This window comes from Calonectris borealis, chromosome 5 (assembly GCF_964195595.1).
Source record: "Calonectris borealis chromosome 5, bCalBor7.hap1.2, whole genome shotgun sequence".
NCBI classification, from domain to species: domain Eukaryota; kingdom Metazoa; phylum Chordata; class Aves; order Procellariiformes; family Procellariidae; genus Calonectris; species Calonectris borealis.
The window spans coordinates 45407494-45428521 of record NC_134316.1 but is presented as its reverse complement, the minus strand read 5'-3'; the positions used below and the strand labels follow the sequence as shown (position 1 = coordinate 45428521).

Sequence of the window (21028 nt, the reverse complement as noted above, 5' to 3'; positions counted from 1 at the left end):
CTCCCTTTGTGACAAAGGAGTCACTCAAATTAGTCATCATATGACACAACAGGGCCAGAAATCTCTGGTGGAAAAGAGATTGCAAATAGCTGGGAAACTGCATGTGGGACTTGTGTGAGAAGTAAGCAAGGCCCTTGGGAAGTGGCTCCGCTACCTATGGAAAAAAAATGAAATCCTTCTGCAATTGATCTGTTTCAAGAAATTCTACCTCCCTCCATTTGCCCCAGTTGCTCACTCCTACTCCCTTTTCATACATTTCTGTCTTCTCCGTTGTGCCAAATGCATTTGCCTGAATTTGTCTGTGAGGTCATGGTTTAATTGAGAGGCCATAAACTTCCATGAGCCAGGGGAAGAAATGATAGATGGATTTTCAAAATATTTTTTCTGTATTGATTACTAGCAGTGTCTAGAGCTTTTCCCAAGCCGCACATGGCAACAGCACTTGGAACGTTACATTCCAACAGCAGAGTTAAACAAAATCTCATGAATAAGCAAATTGTTTACAAAAATAATAATTGCATCATTTTTCACTACCTTTTCTATTTAGACCACTGAAGTTAACATCAAATAATAGCGTTATTCATCAGCTGACAAGTTTCTATGCATCAAGACTACAGAATTTAGAAACCCAGACATCAGTTCTTTCCAAGCTCAGTGAAAGAAAGAGCCTCACCATCCAGCTTCAGTAGGCCCCTTCTCCTTCCAGCACATCCTCTAAGTTCTAGAAAACCACAGCTGATTTTTCTGCATTTCTTAACATATTAAAAGCTGTTCTTCTGCAAAATTTCTTCAGAAAGGAAGCAGAAACATGACTTTCTCTAATCTTGGCTTACATTCATTTCCAGAAAAGAGTGAGATAGTCACTCCTGCTGAAGCTGCTCCAGCCCCAGCTGCCTCAGAGTCGCCTGCTCCACCAGTAGAAAGCAGCCAAAACACAGAAGGTAATAGAGAACTAACACTGTTATCAAGTCTGGTTCATTAACAGAAGGGAAGAACAGCAACAGGGGATCCTTAGAGTCAGTGAGGTAAAGAGAGTAGCTGAAAGCAGAGCACTTAGTGATGAACGACAGAAAATAAAGAACAAGGAATCTCAGAGACAGAAGAAACATATTGAGATATTTTGAAATGACTTAACAAATTCACTATATCGACTGTAACAGAAGCTGATGCAGAAAGTTCTAGCCAGTAATTCTGATGTTTATTTCAGTTGCATCTGCTGGGACTCAACCAGAAGAGCCTCTGGACCCTATTGGGCTGTTTGTGACACGACCCCAGGATGGAGAAGTTACTGTTGGTGAGTACAAAATGTGAATCAAGTGATGTTTGTAAACTGTACCTGCTGCTTGAATATTTAGCTCTCCATGTACAGGATGACAGCAGTGATATAACAGATAAATTAAACACAATTCATGATCTTATTTTAACCTACTTCCCTTACAAGGTGGAAACATCACGTTCACTGCCAAAGTGGCAGGTGAGAGCCTGCTGAAGAAACCATCAGTGAAATGGTTCAAAGGAAAGTGGATGGACCTGGGAAGCAAAGTGGGGAAACATCTCCAGCTACATGACAATTATGATCGAAATAAAAAGGTACAATTGGCAGAGTAAGGTTCTCAGTCTTCCAGATACTAATCTTTAATCTGTGGAAAATATAAGCTAATATAGGAATGTTTTGATATTAAGATACCCAAAGCTACACACAATGCTATACTTATGGATAGAAGTCCATGTTTTGACTATGCAGACAAGAGACAAACTACATACAGACTCTTGCTTACCTTATCTATGATGAAATGAGAAAACATGTGGAGAACTAGGGGAGCAATTTTGCACTATCTATCTACTGCAGTATATCCTCCATCTTCCTCTCAAGCAATAGATACTCGTTATATTTAAGAGAAAACAATAAATCAGACAGATAAGTATGGTCTACCTTGGTTTTAATAGATCAAGCATTCAGCTATTAGTGTTGGAATTTATTATTCCCTTGCATTGTCTAGACTACTTTAAATAGCTGAGTATGATCCATTTTTACCGCAAATGTGTTCAAAGATACACAAACAGGAATACAAGAGAGTTTGTACCATGACTTCTCATCCTGTGTGGTATATGAAACACTACTACCCTCTCCTGGATGGAACAGAACAGACTTGCTCACATTAGCCACTCCTTTTGCTGAATTTTTAAATGTACTGTATACATTCTGGGTAGAGGGCTGTATTTGTTTAATGAAAGCTCTATTCCTGATTCCAATGTACATGCAATTAATGTATATGATGACTGTACACACTAGTACACCAGCATAGTTCGCTAATTTAACATTCTATCCTCTGGAAGACCTGTACTAATACTGTTTAGCTGTTCCTACAGATTTGGGGGGGTATATGTAATTTTTATGACAGTAATGAGTGACATGCTCAGAAGGTTCTTAATTCTAAAAGAACACAGCAGCATATTTCATCCCTTGTCTATTTCTCTCCCTGCCTTAATATGCTGCATTCTCTCTCTCCTTATTTCATCATTGGTGTCTGTTCTAGGTGTACACCTTTGAAATGGAAATCATAGAAGCAAACATGACTTTTGCAGGAGGGTACAGGTGTGAGGTGTCTACCAAGGACAAGTTTGATAGTTCTAATTTCAACCTGACAGTCAATGGTAAGATGAATTCCTGCCACCTTGCTTCTTCCTTTTTTTTTTTTTTTCCCCTTCTTCCTGTATGCCCACCAACAATTCTTTCTGGTACACAGTGGCTACTAGACAAGCATAGATCTGAAGTACAGACCTGAAGAGCTACAGGTACACTTACAGAGGCCCACAGATGAGGATTGGGATGGGTTGGCAGAGATATAAAGCATTAGAAGTAACACTTGGATGTCACTCAAACTGTGATGCTCTTAAAGAAAGCTCACAGAAAGATGCAAATCAGCCCAACTTTTCTCTGGCTTTATTCTGATTTCGGCTCCATTCTCTCATGATATTTAATTCCACTAGAATAAAAGAGAGGTCCATTCTTACTTTGGCAAAAGCTCAGTAATAAAAATGGATATTTGAAAAGAAAAAAAAGGGGGGAAATGGAAAGATTTACACATGTGACACTATTATCAATTCCTTTTTTCCCGATAAATTCAAGTTATGCAGAAGCACCTTGTGATGTAAAATTGCTTTAAGATGAGATGACTCATTTTTTTATAATACATGGTGCCACACTCAGAACTGCTGTGCTGAAAAGCTTATCAGCAATTGAAAAGGAAGTACATTTTAACATCAATTTCCCCCTAGTGTGGAAGAGTTTAGGTAAAACAGCGTAAGCATGGACCACCTAAAAGAGTTGAATGTTTGGGCCATTCCTGTTTCAGAGGTTCTGCTGAAAGGACTGCAACATTAATTTGCGTCCAGCAATCAATGAGCAAAGACAAAAGTTTATTGAAGTTATTCAATCAGCAGTGTTCGTTTTTGACATTTCACTAGTTGGCTATAGGACTTATCAGACTTAGGAGCTGTGACTGAGAACAGTTTTTCTCCCAGTAGCAGCAGTACACCTATTCATACCAACAGCAGCTTAGAACAGAGTAATAAATTTCTCTCTATGCAACAGCCTCGATGGAGTTTCTGTACATCTCTACATATTTTCCAGGAATTTACCTTTGCTTTCAGAGGATGGATTACAATTTATTAGTAGTAATAATATTCAGTTGATATCCAGTGGTTTTCTCATTAGGGTTTAAATACCCTGTGAAGCCAGTATTGAAACTAAAATTTACAGGCAGGAGAATTGACAAATGAGGCAAGACAGTTCGTCATGCTGCAGATTATTATGAAGCATGAGACAGAATTAAGTTATTCACACAGCACTGGATGTTGAAAGCTAATTAGCGAAGGCTACATGTTTAAAGATCATGCTTGAATCTTTCAATATGTAATTGATCACAATTTACAATATAAGAACTTCAGGAAAAAAAAAGTCCACAAAGGAAAAGCTTTAGAAATAGCACTGTGGTTTTGCATTACTTTGACTTGCTGTCCTGTTCTTGTTCATCACTTTTTGTCACATCAGAAGCACCAGTAACTGGAGACTTGGATATTCGTGCTGCCTTCCGACGCACGTGAGTATGTACAGTAGAAACTTATGTAGATCAGATTATACTTCCATTCATTACTGGAATGGAATTCATTACTGTCCTAGACAAAACTATCTAAAAGCAAAGCTGTTGTACAAACAAGCACAAAGATAGTGATGTCTACTAAAAAAATATTTCTATTAAGAAAATATTTCTACTATTAAAATACTATACAACTCCTAGAAATCATCTAAGAGAGTTTAGAATTTGTGCTAGCATAACAATCATGCTTGTCTTCAGTTATGCAATTGATAAGGTGTATAATTCTACCAAGAACTTTGACACTTTTTTCCCGGAGCACTCCAGACATAGACCAATACAGAAGGAAAAGATTCTGTGTAGTGCCTCGTCTTGATTTGGTCTGGCTTGAGGAACTACATGTACCTTAGCACAAACATTTGCTGAACAAAGAAGTGGAGTTTGATGTAAGCTCTGTAAGCAGCATATCGCTGATAACATTAATACAAGGATTTTGATTGTATTTGTTTTCATGTTCTACAATTTTATTAATTGAATGAAGACAATGCTACTGTAAGTGTGTGAAAACTCATATATATGTAGGTCTTAGATATTAAAGACTGCAAGGTATTGTGCTGGTGTTGAAAAGGCTGTTCTCCCCACGTCTGTAATACTGTCTGAATTGATATATGACTTAATGGAATAATGTTCCCTTCTATTAGTAAAATTTGCAAAATTGGTTGGGTTTTTTTTATTATTTAGACATTCACAACATGTATTTTTTCACTGTTGAGTATTTCTTCTCCCTTTGCGTAATTCAGTTTCTGTTTTAGTTTTTACATATTTTTGCAAAGTTACTAGACCAAGAATATTCCAACAGACACCTGTTTCTCTAACATAGGACACAAATCTTCTGTGGCAACTCCTTGAGTTTTTCCCTATAAGTGCTATTTTTATATGAGAATTTTTTTTTAACATTCTACCACAAAGAACTAAAAAAGGCTTGCAGAATTTATCTACAGTCAAATCCATCTATAGGTAGCTTCGCTGTGATGCCTATTAAATAGAGGACACTCAGTGCATAGCTGCATTGTGTTATTTCACTGCAGTGAAATTAGGCTTCAAGAGCTTCTCTTCTTGCTAGCACAACTAAAAGAATTTAGAATCAGTTCAGAGTGAGTGCAGTGTGAGCAGCTTCAGGCTGTTCAGGTTTTCAGTTTCTTCTGTAAGAACGGAGACAAATTTTGAACTGAACTGTTTAAATCTGAAGCTTTGTCTTTGATACCCTCACTCAGGAGCCTGGCAGGAGGGGGGAGACGGATGACTTCAGCCTTTCTCAGGTAGCCACTGTCTGTGTCAGCAGACAAATTCAAATCTAACAATGAACTGTCTCTCTCTGCTTAGGAAAAGAAAAAAAAAGAAAAAAACCCCACAGAACTAGTTGCAGCTCAAATTCCAAATAAATCATCGTTTATAGTATGTAGTATTTATATGAGATGAATACATACAAGTAGTAATGTAAGATAAGTATAAATAATGAAAAGAGTAGTTTGATAGTTCACTGAGAGGCAGATTCATCTATAGAAAACGCATGTGTTTGGCAAGTGGCATCTTCTCACCACTGTTAGAAGAAAAAAAGGAACTTCAAATTATATGCATGTCTGCCCCCTCTGTTTTACGTGTTTTCCTCTCTACTGAGCACATACTGACTAAAATTGCCACTGCTCACAGAACTGTACCAAAACACATATGTGTATATGAAAATCTGTTGTTTCCTGGCACACTCTTTATCCTAGTATCTTTAAATTTCCCACCCTATCCTTTTTGGTCCCAATGTCCTCTACCATAACGAAAATAGGAACTCTGAGATTAAACTTAACTCTATGCATATTAAAGCAATTATTAAGGTCTTATTCTTCAGAAAAGCTAAACATTTATTGCTGGGCTTTCCTGAAAATCTGATTTAAGTACCACCTGGGAAGCAATAAGGTGACTAGTTATTCTCCCAGCTGCAGATTCTGATTTCCTGAATATTTGATCACAAGAAGCCCTTTTCACATTTGGGATTATACTAGTGATTTTTATGTACATTTTATGCCTGCAAACATTGAAAATCTTCTGAAAGTAGAGAACAAAGTTGCCAAAAATACTTTTCTGTTTGGGCATTATACCCAGAAAATTATCCTTTCAGTACTGTACTACCTTGAAAGTAACCACAGAAGTAAAAATGGTACTGTCTTAATAAAAAGGTCTCACAACATATTCAAAATCACACTGGTTCAAAATTGTACTTATTCTCACTAACCTTGCATTGTCAAGCAGCACAAGAAGTTTGGCACTCGTTTCTCTTCCGTTTTATTAACAGTATTGTTAAAATGCCCATCATTTATCTGTTGAGGCTGTTCTCTTACTTTTTAAAATACTTGCTCCTGCAATATTGCGTTTTCCTGACATTCCGGTTTACACTTCTACAGACAGATTTTCTCTGAAGCAGCTAGCACTGTGTATTGACAGACACAGCATTATGGGCTACCACTATCACCAGTACAACTGAAAAGAATAATTTCTGCATATAAAACAATAACTAAATATAAGGTGTTGCTGCTGGAAGAATCTGAATGCTGTGAGATGGCATCACCAGATTCTTACACTCAAGACAGCAGAGATGTCAAGGAGCAGCTGAACATCGATGATGGGAGACTGACTGAGATGAAGAAAATCCATTTTGAGTTTCTAAACTCTGCCTGAATGCAAAAAAGACCTTTTTTTTTTTTGCTAAGTCAAATAATCAATAGTCATGAAATCCAGTGTAACTCCCAATACTTTTATATCAAATCCCTGAAGTGATTTTTTAGGAATTAAACCCAAAGAAGTGATTTTAGTGACTTTATGCTAAGTTTTCAGAGCAGATCTGTACTTCAAATGTTCAGAAGCACAGCTAAATCACATTTGATTCAGAACACCAAAAATAACATTGTGCATTCCGTCTGAGTTCACCATATGTAACAGACAGAATTACACATCAAAAATCTCCTGCTTGTTGCTTCTTGTTCTCACGAGTCAATTCATCACAACGTTGCTTGCCTTGATGCTTGTTGAACAACTGCATATTGAACCTCATCTCAGAATCAAAGTCAGATCATAGAATTCCTCCTTTAACTCTCCCAAGCACTAATGATGTGACACTTTTGTTAGTATAATGAATTCTGGAATCACAAAGAGCCTTAAGAAACAATTACAGCTGGGATAATACTAGAAAAAAAAATGTGATTTTAGATTATAAGAAGTCCCACAAAAAGGTGGTTAAATACTGCCCCACACGGTAAACAATATCCACCTTCCTGAAACTACAGCTTTCCAAAAGCACTAATGATTCTAAAGGAAAGCTTCTGCAACATCTTTATGGTAATTAATACATTCCAGATCAATATGACCACCAAATTAATACCCTGTACAACTTTATCCATAATCAGTACAGAAAAAATACTAGTTCATTAAATACATTTCTTAAACCTATATGAAGACCAATATGGACAAAGAGCCTATTTAAGTCACCTTCCATGTCAGTGCACATTCTAAGTCATTCTAAACCCATTTACTACTCCTCTACAAAAATATATCATCTACATAATGATATAGTCTCACAAGCTATTCCGACCTCCTTCTGAAACTAATTATGGTTTTCTGTTACTATACAGTACCGAGGGGCATGAAGAAGGTGGAGAGTTTAATTTTAGTGCCCTACTGAAAAAGAGGTGAGTAAAAATCCATAGACTTTGAGAAATAAAGTAACCAGCTTCTGTTGAACAACTCTGAAAACACTAAAACTAGAATAAGTGAAAGTCTCATAAATTCAGAATCCTTGTAGTTTTCCTAAAGCAGCTCTAATTGGAAAAAGGATGACAGGTAATTATGGCAACTTCCCCAAATACTCAGCATTTGTTGCATTTCTGCTAGTTTCATACTGGAGAAAGAGAAAAAAAAAAAAAAAAAAAAAGATTGATCTTTCCCAAGATTGAAAAGCTGAGACTAGGGTAATTACACACTTCCACCAGCAGTTTTCATTAAAAAAAAACCCAAAACACAACAACAATTTACAATACCTGTCTATAATGCTGCCTTATTAAGAAATTTCTGTGCTAAGTTTTCACAATACTTTGCATCAGAGAGCTGGGAGGACAATTCTTTTTATTAGATATCTAAATGTTACTATTACACTATACAACTATATATTATATAGCTGTTTATCATATATATAAAAACATATTCTATGTTGTATAAATATTATACAAATATTTTTTACTGTTCCAATTCTAATTCTTATTTCTTGCTTTTACTTTCACTTTTTGTGGTGGAATTTCCTCTCCCATTCTCATCCTTTCTTGCCACATCTGTTTTCATAACCTGCCTACTTATGTTTTTCTCTTTTTACCAACATCTTTACGTGGATGTTTTGGATGCCACTGTTGCCAACAGAGAGTAAGATTTCTATTTCATTTTATTATAAATGCATGGGTCAGACTGAATATAAGAACCATTTGGTTTGAAATAATGCATGCATCTTTATCTTTCTTACGTGTAGAGCGTGATAAAAATTAGATAGTATGAAAGAAAATTATCAGCCGCCAATTTCTGAGAAAGAAATGCTTTTCAACAATTAGTAGAAGTTAAGAGTGGACCATTCAACACACATCAATGTATTCCTCGGAATGTCCTTTGGTTTTTACCATCACTTTCTTTTATAAGCAGTTTTAAATTGTCCTTGAATTTCCAGATTTTCTCAATAACCTGCTGCTTTAAATTCTTATTGTCATAAAAATGAGAATCAGAGAAATCATCTGCATAATATGCCTGGGGGGGCCTATCAAATATGCGCTGAAGTTGTGTTCCATCCATCCTTAAACGTGTTAGGTTAACATATTACTGAAGTCACTTATTCTACATATGTACAGGCTTCTCTGCCACAAAACGTTTCTTTTTATTCCAAGTAAAGTTTCCATTGCTCATTATCATCCCATTACTCCAAGCATGCTTCTTTCTGTTCACTGCCCCTGGCCACTCACTCTGTCTTTCCAGCTCCTGAAGTTACTATAAACACTTGTCACTAGACTCATGTTTTGCAAATCTAAACTTACTCAGTTTAAATTTTCACAATCAACTACTTGGCTGAATGTTGTTGTGAATCTGTGTTCAGTCTCCGCTCAGGTATTGGTATTTATAAAAGTGTTTTATCTTCACAAAGAGTACAGGATCATGTAGACATCTGAAGTAGCTTGGTTACGGAAGGCAATAAAGCCACAATAGCCTCATGTTTCACTCAGGTTAACTCACCCAAATTTCAGTGGGGCAAACAAGGTCACGTAAGTATACAAAGCCCTGTACTATGCAATATGCAAGGTGTCCAACTAGAAGTGAATTCTGGCTTTGCAATAAGACTACAACCAGAACTCTGAAGGGGGCCAGGCTAGACAAGACAGAAAGTACACCTATCAAACTTTCTATAGCTGACATTGATATCAAAGTTTCTTGTTTCATCATGAACCCCACAGAAGTCTGAAACAAAAAGTGCATTAGAATTTTTTTGTAATTCTAAAGTAGGGAAAACATGCTTTCTGAATAATGGCAGTAATCACAACTGTACAGGTTTGAGAGCTGAAGTACAGTAGTTGTACACACATTTTAATTTCTATAGAAAATGCCAAAAAGAATTGTTGATCTCTTTTTAAAAATGTCAAATAAATGGAGGCCAACATGAAAATATTTGCATAATTTCATACAGTGACTCCAGCTGGAATGAAGTGCTAAGTACTATGAGCCCCTCTCCTAGTGCCTTTCCCTTCTGCTTTCATAATTAGTTTTCAGCAGTGATAGAACTCTAAAAAGTAGTAAAAATCTCCAGTATTTCCAGAAATGTTCAATTTGTGGAGTTAATTATTCATTATTTGTTAGACTAGAAATATAATTCATTAAAAGAAACTTATAGATTTCACTGCATTTTATCAGTGTTTTTGACCTTTCTTCACTTACAAATCTCTGTTTAGTGAATTTAAGCATACTGATAAATTCACTGCTCCTAGCAGTTTTTCACAGCCATTTTAGAAGTAATTTGTGGATCCTTCAGGCTTTGCACACCACAGGTTGAAGACCACTGCTATATTAATGAGACCTGATAGGCATAAAAACTCATCATGGAATGAAAGTATTCCTCATTAAGATAGAATAGAAAAAGGGAACTCATGCTGAGGAACTCTCAAGAGCTATACAGTTTCAAATAGAATTGAAGATTATTCTTTTACCACTTCTGCTTTGTCCCACCTAATTTACAAGTGCCCCTCAATCCAGAAGTAATGAACATTCCCACTATAATAAAAAGAGCTTTATTTAATACTAGATATCCTATCACTGTAATTTAATTAACTGGTGTTGACATACAGATGTCATGAGCCAAGGAGAGGTCATTGGGAAGAGGAAGGGAACAGCTGTCACAGAACTATTAAGTGGGATAGTGAGCAGAGACCTTGAAGGAGGTGACAGCTGACAGGGGTCCAATCAGTTGACAGTAATGGGATAGGAAGGAACCATTTCTGGGATGTACGAAACTATTTTTATCCCCTCCACATATGTTTAAAACGTATCAGCTGCATATTCCATTTACAGCGTGTTCACTAAGCTGCATCTTAATGCCTCCCAGTGCATAGTTAACCTATGAGGTGATCACTCTGAATAAGGATCCTCAACATCACGTAGAGTAACGTAAGGGTGGGAGAAACTTCAGGAGTCCAAGTGCTCTGTTACTTTTCATACACTGCTTAGTTCCTGTTGGTAGCGGAAGAGTACAGCCTAACTGTGGAAACTTTGTGTGTTTATAGGATCAAAGAAAATCTTTTAACAAATACAAAATGGTGAAAAGGAGTACTGGGATGGGGAAACCTTTGCTCAGAGGCAAAGACCTTTTTTTCTGTTCTTTTTCAGAACTCAGTTAAACACTATACAAATTACAGCTTTTAGTACCATTTTACATGCAACTTACAAGCCTTTCCCTGTAATTAGAAAATATTAGTATTTCCAAAGAAGAGACTACACTCTTGCTTACGATCAAATTTCTCGTATGTCAGCTTGCATACACCAAACCAGTATCGCCAGATATAACCATGGGATGACACTGAGTAATGGAAAAGCTAAAGCAAAAATTAAGGAAGTCTTCTCAACAGTGAGATATACTAGACTGTAGAACTGCCTCCAAATTGGAAGATTTTACTCATGATGTATTTAAAAATAACTAACTCACACAAAATATTTTTGAAAACTCCATGAATAATCCTACCTGCAAATTTTCAGGTAAAGGGGCATATACAGATGAGCATATAAGTAGGCAGATAGACAGAGACCACAAATATTTATATAATGCCTGAGGGAAAATAATAACATTTTAATCTATTAAGTCTTTCTTATTTCCTATGATTTTATATTTCCTTTTGAGATACAGTTTGCTCCACAGAACATTAATTGTACTAGTACAAAGAACTCAGCACATATTAGAAATATTATATATTCCTAGTTTTATGTACTTATATACCTATTCCAATTTACACGCATTTAGAAATATTTTAAAGTTGCTCATTGATATGATCAATGATAGGGCAATTAGCCCAAGAACTGCTTAAGTTAAAACAAAAAATTTTGGTCTATTTGGCAAATCAGTTCAATTGTCCTGCCTTCTGCTAGGCAAAACTACAAACCATTTGTAGCTGCCCCAAACTAAATGATAGATATATAAAGAAGAGAGAAGAGGAATCCCGATTAAATTTGCGGGTGATGTTGATGCACTGTTATGACAAAGCAAATACCCAGTAGGCTGCACTTATCACCAGGAGTCCAAACTTCAGATACACCTATCAATTCAATGAGTGCTAGCGAGAGCTTAGTGAGTGCTAAACCACTCCAAAGATATAAGATATTGCATGCCATATTTCAGCTCAAACTCACTGAGCTGAAATCCTCTTCTCTTGCTCGCTTTCTGTTCAAGAGCTACAAGGGTGCTGGAAATCCCAAGCCTGGACTTGGGAGTACTGTAATAAACATAGTGCTTTCATTACAAGCAAGCCTTTTTTGGGCAATAAAAGGAATACCAGAAATGTCTGGTTATACCTGCTGTTTAGACTGACTACAGTTTTTTTAAGTAGTAATTTTTCTCACAGACTAATGGGACTGTTCTTTTTCTGAAAAAAAATGGAAATACGCCCAATAATCCTCCACTTTTCTCTGCATTACCTGCTGCATATCTTGTCTTCTTGCTGGGGTTTACCACTGAACATGGCTTCACTGTAAGGGTGTGTTCTGCTGCACTGGAATCTGCTTGGTCCCGGTGATACCAGAAACAACCCAGGAAGCCACAGGAAGTTCCTTTTCCTAAAGAAATTTTTAAGAAAATGTTACTTCTTTCATCCTTTTTCTGTTTACCAAAATGCGAACTATGACAGGCAACAACTCCATGATGACAGGGCAAAGTAGAGCTATTTGTTTCCCTGTAAAGCGAACAGCCATAATTAGGAATAAGCAGCAGTGCTTACACTTACAATTGCAGAGTGGAACTATACAAAGCGTGGGAGTGAGTTTGGTTTCAATATGGAACAGCATTTTTCTTAAGCCTATTTCAGAGCTTTTGCATGAGTTCCTTCATCTCCCAGCTACTGAAGCACAGGCACGTTCTGCTAAAGGTGAAGATGAGATTCATGGCTCTTTTGTATTAACACATGATGCCCTCTTTCTTGCCCATCGGGATGCTGCATGTTTGTCTAAACGGTTCTCTGCGTCATTCTGGAGTACAGCAGCTTCTTGCGCTCAGTAAATCGGTAAGGTAACGCCAATTTCTTTTTTCATTTATGATCTTTTAAATAAAAAATATGATGACAGAAAAAGAATGCCTTTCCCAAAGCTAGACAACCAAATTTTCACTTGGTTTTGCTAAACCAAACGTTAATTCTTCCCTAATCACCAGTTCTTTGGTTAAACTATAAAATAAGTAGTCCATTGTAAATATTTTGTTTGCCACTACTCACCAGTTTATGTGTCTTTACAGATCACTATAGCCAACAATTGTCTTTACAATAGATGATAAATATTTTAATAATCTGTGATTCATTTTAGCAAAGAGAAAAAATGTTCTGAGTAGAAAAAGACTTGTTTCTTATTAATATAAACCAACTGCCTTGTTTCTAAGGCGTTCTCAGGATATCAGTTTAGTTCCTTGCTTTGCCACATGTTTTGTGTATGACCATGACAGGAAAATAAGTCTCCTTGTGTTTCCATTACGCATCGTTAAAGGGAAGTTAATATTTATTTGCTTTGGCTATTAGAAAGAAAACCCTTCAGGACAGCGATTGGATTTTAATCACTGTATATGTAAATATAGTAAAACTAGTTACCAGTTTTATTTCATTATTTTAGGTAATAATACAGTAAAAAGTTAGACTGCTAAATTTTTTATTAAGAAATGGCTTCATCAAGCCAATATGTAGCTTGCCAAGCCTATGGCTGTTTTTAAATCCTCTCAATAGTGGCAATTCAGATACTCTAATCCCTTTCTGCAGAGGTGAAGCAAAATCTGAATCACAATCTGATGTTGATGTCTGGGAAATCCTGAGGCAAGCTCCTCCTTCTGAATACGAGAAAATTGCTTTTCAGTATGGTATCACAGATTTGCGTGGGATGCTGAAACGCCTCAAACGCATAAAGAAGGAAGAGAAAAAAAGCACAGGTTGGCGAACTGTATTTATCCCAAATATATGTGTTCATATCTTCTTCTTTGGGAGTTCTTCAAATATTAACATCAGCTGGACAGCAGCCAGATACAAGAGCATGAGAAACAGGAGTTTCCTATTCCAATTGTTACATAGTCTTTACATGTGAAATGCTGATTACCGAAGATTAAAGCTATGCCCAAAGCTCTGAGCTACCTTGCTCTGAAATTGTGGATATTCTGAACCTGCTCATTTTACTAGTTTCTTCTTTTCTGCCCCTTGTCTTTCCCTGAACGTGAAACACCATCACCCCACACACACCCAAAACTGGTCAGTATGTCAGAAAATTTAATTTCCATTGAGATGATACATTTGGAATTCCTGAGCCTTTTCTAGTCTTGGGAAGTATTAATTACCTAATTTTAACTAATTTGTTTTAGAAGTCTGAACTAGAGAAGGCAAACTGCCATTCATTAGTACTGAGAAGTTCAGTATGATTTTCCTACATGGGCAGACATAGCTGTAACTTTATTTAGAATGTGTTGAAGTACATATTCACATCTGATTTAGAATATTCTACTTTGCTTATTTTAGCTTATATCACATGGTTTTCATCCTATGTTACAGAAAAACAGAAAACAGAACAGGATGAAGAACAGACAGAAACGTAAAAATGCAAACAGGGATGCAGAAAGTGGGGAAAGTTTGAGATGATGGTAAAAAACAGGAAAGGAATAAAGATTTACTTTCCTGACTGAGAATGTAAAAAAAAAAAAAGTTAAGTATTAAAACGATTAAGATTTTTTTTTTTTTTTTTAAAAAAAAAAATCATTCTTCAACACAGCATTCCTCAAGAAACTGGATCCAGCTTACCAAGTGGACAAAGGGCAAAAGATTAAATTAATGGTTGAAGTTGCCAATCCAGATGCTGATGTGAAATGGCTGAAGAATGGACAGGAGATCCAAGTGAGCGGCAGGTAAACTAGAAATATGGGAAATACAAAAAGGAATGAGCTACAGCCTAGACAAAGTAGAAAAACTAGAAACTTAAAAAGAAAGGAATAAAATAGGGAGAAATAGGAGCTGAGGAAAAAAATCTACATAGTGCTTTGGCTCAGGGTCAATTTGCTGTTCTCACGACTTCTTCTTTTTCTTCCCTCTGCTCTATGTATCTACATGTGGAACTGCACGCTTACATCTACCTATTAGCAAGTAAGTCCTCAGATTATATTCTGATCTTTATGTGTATATCCAGGGTCCAAAATTACTTTCTCATGATATGGGATATACTTCAGTGTAGCTTGGTTGTAAAACCAATTTCCAGTGATTTTGTGCTGAAGCCATGACAAAGTATTTTTAACGGTAGTCACGGTTGATGTATGGCTAGATGTTCAAAAAGCACCAACACCATTCACAGAGGAGTTTGTATATGTCTCACACTTGTATGAGGATTTCTCCATAATTTCCTATGCTAGTTTTTCAAACACTACTGCTGTCCACTGCACCAGAGCAGGGATATAGGGCTTGAGTCTTAACAAACCTTGCCACTGATATCAGAAAAAACATAGGAACCTTCTTCTCTGCCAGGCAGGGGAAGACAGTGACTGAGTCCAAAAGAGTTACTCTCTGATAATTACATTTAGATTCTCTTTTCAGATATATTTTTGAGGCTGTTGGGAATAAGAGAATACTGACGATAAACCACTGCTCTCTGGCCGACGATGCAGCCTATGAATGTGTGGTAGGGGAGGAGAAAAGCTTCACAGAATTATTTGTAAAAGGTGAGCAATGGTAGCAAAAGGAAAGAGATCTCCCCTAACATTTAGCATTGAATTACTGTCACCTTCTCTACTCTCAGATTAACTGATCTCGTAGGAAAGGAAATTCTCAAACATATGAACAAATTCCGACACCTACTGAAGTAGGTATTTTTCTTACAGTTAAATAAAGGAAAATTTTCCCTATTGCTGCAACTAAGAAAACACAAGAAAACAGCACAGTAATAATTACCATTAATTCTCATTAGAAAGTTATTTATGTTTTCCCAACAACAGGGCTAGAAACTTACTTTAAAAATTTGATTCCCCTCAAGATAAACATGTGCCTCAAACTCTACAAAGAGATCTAATAGTACAGAAAACTAATGCCTCCAGTTTAGAATTTCAGAATATATATGAAAACTGATTAATCCTGTGTTTGTATTCTGTCTCATGAAGCAAAAACCAAAAGGTCATTTGGTAATATTGATAATGTGATCCAGCACAGTAAATTTTAAGTTCCAACACAGAGAGCATCAACCATGTATTCGGCCAGGGGTTCTTCCTGTGGAGTGCAGAGTGGTGAAATCTACGTCTGGTCTTCCGTCTTTCAGAATACTGTTTTAATAAAAGTCTCTTCATTTCCAGAACCTCCAATCCTGATCACTCACCCACTGGAGGACCAGATGGTGATGGTTGGAGAGAGAGTGGAGTTTGAGTGTGAAGTCTCTGAGGAAGGAGCTACTGTGAAATGGTAAGGGAATAGAAAAAGGAAAAAAAAAGCAAATAACATGAAACCATATCCCTTCATGGGACATTCTAGGACCAGTGTTTGTGGACAAGAGTTGTGGAATAAAAAGAAAGGAGGCATCCTACATAATTGTTTTCAGGAAAAGATTGATCCTCCTCCTGTATGTCAAACATTGAGGAGGAACTGAGAGGCCAGAATATGGCAGAAAACAAATCAAGTATAGATATTTTATAGTGTCTCTAGAATTTCTTGTTCAGTGTTTACAGGATGCTACTGACTGTACCGAGCTGTTAGCTTTAAAGTTTTCTAAACACTTGACAATAATGACTAACTATTGGCCTACTCAGATCTGTGTTGTGATGAGTTTGCTATACTTTATGGACTCTTCTCAACTGCAGTGAGGTGTTTTGGGTTTGTTTTTTTTTTTTTTAAAGTATTTTTTCTTAGGTAAGCAGTTAGCGTCTTTTGAGACAGAGAGGGAAGGTCATTGACTTATTTTAACATATCTGTTGTGGTGATCCTGCAAAGCTGGTCTTTATGCACATACAGTGAGCAGGATTAAGATGACAAACATTTAGACCATAGAGTCCATTTTGTTGGGCGTTCCAGCTGAGTGGAAGCCGGAAGGTTCACACTGCTTGGGCAGGCACAGCAGGCAGTGCTCACATGCCAGGTCTTACGCACACTGTTCTCACTTCATTTCTCTACCAGATGAAATTCTCTTCTGCTTGTTAACAGCTTCAGGCACATGGTTATCAACTGTTCCCACAATGCCCGTTACATTCCTGGAAAGTGGCAACCACTCATCTGCTCTCCCAAAGGAAGGAACTGAGAATTTAAATAGAGCCCAAGAGCTAGTACAGCGTATGCATTACACTATTAAAGCCACATGCACAGGCACACACATGCTATTGTTCAGGAACTGCTTCCAGATGCCTGGTCACAAGAGATGGGGACAAGCAGATCTGTCCCTCTCAGAGCGCAGTGCAGCTGCCGCACTTTGATCCTATGCCTTTGAACAACTCCCATACATCTTGCAGAGCTGGTATCTGTGGGATGGGCATTTGGTGTGACAAGGGCAAACCAGCAGCTGTCTCAGCCTGCAATGCAGCAAGTGGTCAGAGAAACTCTTCAAATCATAGCAACAGAAAACTGAGCAGTTAAGACATTTACACTATATTTTACTGGTTTTATTATGTGAGACTCAATCAATGCTTTTTGGCAACAAAGGGAGCATTTTGGACAATGGAGAGAAGTGTCCAGGGAAAACATAGAGCACAGCATGGAGAAAGAGTTCCAGTTTTATGGCTCATTAGGGAAATACTCAACAGTTTAAGCCAAGTAACAGGCACTAACTCAGGGCACCTGTTATAGCTCTTGCACCCTTTAAACCTGGGATATGAAATCACAAGCACATGAACAAAAGCAATTATGTGACTTGCACAAGACAGAAATAAGGCTTATAGCCTCTTAGGCATGGCCATCAGCCTAGGGCTTGGAGAATTCATTATGTGAGTCGTTTCACAGTAATCAGGAAAGAATGTTCTTTTGATCACCCGGAAAGGTCTCACATTATTATTATGCAGTACTATGGAATCGTTATTTCTAAACTTCAGACGGTCCTGGAAATAATACAATTCTTGAAGAAAAAGATGTAATAAAATACATAGTTTTGACCTGATTTTTCCATCTCTGAATGCTGGATGTACCATCTTATCAGCTCCAAATGAAAACAAACTATAGTAACGTAATAATAACAATAAATCTGTGTATCCCCATTATCACATAGTACCTACATCAGTGGTATCTCAGAAGACATTAACCAATTTATCCTTACATTCTAAACAGGAAATAGGAAAGCATTTCCAGACAGAGAAAAGAGGCATTGAGTGGCAGAGTTGAGAACAGATATTTGATCTTGCAGATGTTCAGGACGTGGATAGACTAAACCATGGCTGACCTACCTATTATTGCACTAGTTCCGCTTCAAGTGTGAGGCTGGAGCAGACGACCTATGGTGGTTTTTAAACCAACACTTCTATGGTTCTATAAAATCCTCCACTTACACTTTAATATCAACTGATTCTTCAACTTCATTGCTGTAGTTACCAAAGGAAGGCCTGTAATATTACTTTATATGAGGTTTTTCACTTTTCACTGCAGCAGTGTATTATTTTAAGCCACATGATATCTGGGAGTTCTTTTTTGAGGTTTACAGTTTTATCACTCCACTATTTGTCAGTACATCCCTCTGCAAACACTCTACTCATACACAGCATCAGCAACGTGCTATGACTTTCCTAAGGAACTTGTAAAAGTACCAACTAAATGCTTTTAGCAGGATTCATGTGCTTAGGTCAGAAATAATTGAAATAGAGGGGAAACAACACTAAAACAAACACAAGTTAAATATATTATTCCCTTCCCAGGGATTTAAGACACTAGTCATTGCAAATAATCTATTTTCATTATTTAAAAAAGATTTCAAGAGATCTCTTTCTTACCAATGGCTGAATAGAACATTCAGATATCTTTGATGAGCCATGTGTCAAAATACATCGCCAAAAAATAAATTTAAAAGTTCAGCTTTGGAACACTAGCCACAGTGCCTGTGCCTGGTTTTGTTACAGCAGCCTGTTGAACTTCGGGATTACAGTCCATTCTCAGCAGTTCAGCAAAGGCTTACACAGTGCGTTGTAGCACTTGTTCCAGAATTAATCTGCATGAATGAGAATATCAGCTTTAGGAGAGCATCTTGCATGTGGCCTCAGACTCTTGCCACTTAGCAAGCAGAGGAAACATTACCCTGACATAACACTAAGCACTGTGTTTCACGTGGTTGTTACAGGCATCCTCTGTTTCCTCCCTTACTAGCGTTGTAGTCCTGTGATCAGGAAGGGAGGCCAGTATTTTTCTAAATCAACTATAAGTTCCAATAAGCTGTGCTCTAAAGAACAGTTAGAAAGGAGTAACCTGTAGGTATTTTGAAATGCAGTTGCAGCAGGTACATCTAAGTCACAAGTTGTAGGATTCCTGTCTCTGCTTAAAGTTTTGATCCTGTGATTTACTTCAGCAGACTCTGAGAGAGGCAAAAGGTTACCTTGCATACACCTACCTAGAGATTAGAGCTATAGTATTTTTATGAGACCCTAAGCAGCGTTTCAATTTGCTATCCTGTAAGCTCATTTGTTAAGCTGAATAGTCACTGGTAACAACACAAGGTAGAAAGAAAATTCTTACTCTATTAAAAGCATAACATGTTTTCTATTTCTTTTTCCACATGAGTAAGTATCAAAGAGAAAAACTTTTTCATTTACAAACTGCAGCAGTATTCAAGTACCATAATATAAATATATTCAAATAACAATGAAAAATATAAAATGCTACAAAAGTTGAAGTAAGTTGAAGAAATTCCAAGTTATTTTCTTGTAGCCTGTTTATGTTATTTAGGATTAGGAACAGGAAATCTTTTTAAAGTCTTATGTATTTTTGTGTGACCTTGACTAAACAGCATGAATCCTCTCTGCTCATTTCCCTTCATGATGATCGGAAATTACAATAATTAAATTTCCTCCCAGGCTGAATGGGAGGAAGCTTAATTTAGTAATATCTTAAATATACTGTGGCATCCTTGAATGGAAAGGGCTGCAAAATCCAAAATACATCTTCATTTAAATCCATCCTAAATTTTTCTTCTTTTACGGATGCCCACAAACCATGAATTCATAACAATTATAATTCACATCAGGAAAGTTAAGACTTTTAAGTCATTTCCTAGCAAGTCCCATTTAGCTTTTGGCAGCTTTTAAGATAGTGCATTCCCTGCTGGTGAAGTGTGTCTTCATCCTTGTATCTTCTACAGCATTTAACATACTTTCATGTTTATCTATAGCATATAAATAGTAACAATCAAGTAATACCTTGTGAGTGAACTCTCTTGAACCAGAAGTCAAATACCTAGTGAAAATTAATGGTCAAGCTAGAAAGCATTCTGGTTTTGGTTCCACTAACATTTGTGCAACAGTCTCTTTTTTGCTAACTTGAAATGCTACAAAGATTGGATTTATCTTGTGTCTTCCGATCTCTAGTAACATTGAGCTGACTTACTCTCCTCTTCCAACCACAGAAAAATGACTCAACACTATTTGGCATTGCAGGGAAAAGGATGGAATTGAGCTGACACGGGAAGAAACATTCAAATACCGATTCAAGAAAGATGGAAAAAAGCAGTATCTAATTATTAATGAGTCAACCAAAGAGGATAGTGGACACTACACCGTGAAGACCAATGGTGGGGTATCAGTCGCTGAACTAATTGTACAAGGTAGGCACAGGTAATATTACAGAACCAGAGAAGCTGAAAAATTAAAAACAGGCTGAAGGTAACCCTCCTCCAGAATAATGCATAGGGGTAGCATAATCCTCATGCCAGGGAAAAAGACAACTTAATAAGGGGCATAAGGTTTGATAATAAAGGCCTCAAGGAGAACTCAGACCTGTGTGCCAGATGTAACAGATACCCTGATAATAACAGGTGCTTAGCTATCAGTCCTGTTAAAGCCCTGCATGCTGTGGATTTCCCTTCATATTTCACCCTTCCACAAACAGCTTGCTCAGCCCTAGCCTTTTCTGCTCAGTAAATCCACACCAACTGTTTACTTACAGATCTATTCTGATTTGTTGATGTGTGTATCGATTATTCTC

General features: G+C 37.0%; 1 protein-coding gene across 1 annotated transcript in view; it reads left to right on the top strand.

The window, feature by feature from the left end:
- The window catches only part of MYBPC3 (myosin binding protein C3), a 60776-nt gene that overhangs the window by 10728 nt on the left and 29020 nt on the right, over nucleotides 1-21028 (top strand). Inside the window, exons 3-16 of the mRNA XM_075152276.1 lie at nucleotides 846-941; nucleotides 1208-1294; nucleotides 1442-1590; nucleotides 2538-2655; nucleotides 4055-4103; nucleotides 5372-5416; nucleotides 7775-7831; nucleotides 8553-8555; nucleotides 12905-12928; nucleotides 13667-13833; nucleotides 14661-14793; nucleotides 15473-15597; nucleotides 16222-16327; nucleotides 20482-20648. Coding sequence (XP_075008377.1) covers nucleotides 846-941; nucleotides 1208-1294; nucleotides 1442-1590; nucleotides 2538-2655; nucleotides 4055-4103; nucleotides 5372-5416; nucleotides 7775-7831; nucleotides 8553-8555; nucleotides 12905-12928; nucleotides 13667-13833; nucleotides 14661-14793; nucleotides 15473-15597; nucleotides 16222-16327; nucleotides 20482-20648 — 1326 coding nt within the window. The remainder of the gene's footprint in view (nucleotides 1-845; nucleotides 942-1207; nucleotides 1295-1441; nucleotides 1591-2537; nucleotides 2656-4054; nucleotides 4104-5371; nucleotides 5417-7774; nucleotides 7832-8552; nucleotides 8556-12904; nucleotides 12929-13666; nucleotides 13834-14660; nucleotides 14794-15472; nucleotides 15598-16221; nucleotides 16328-20481; nucleotides 20649-21028) is intronic.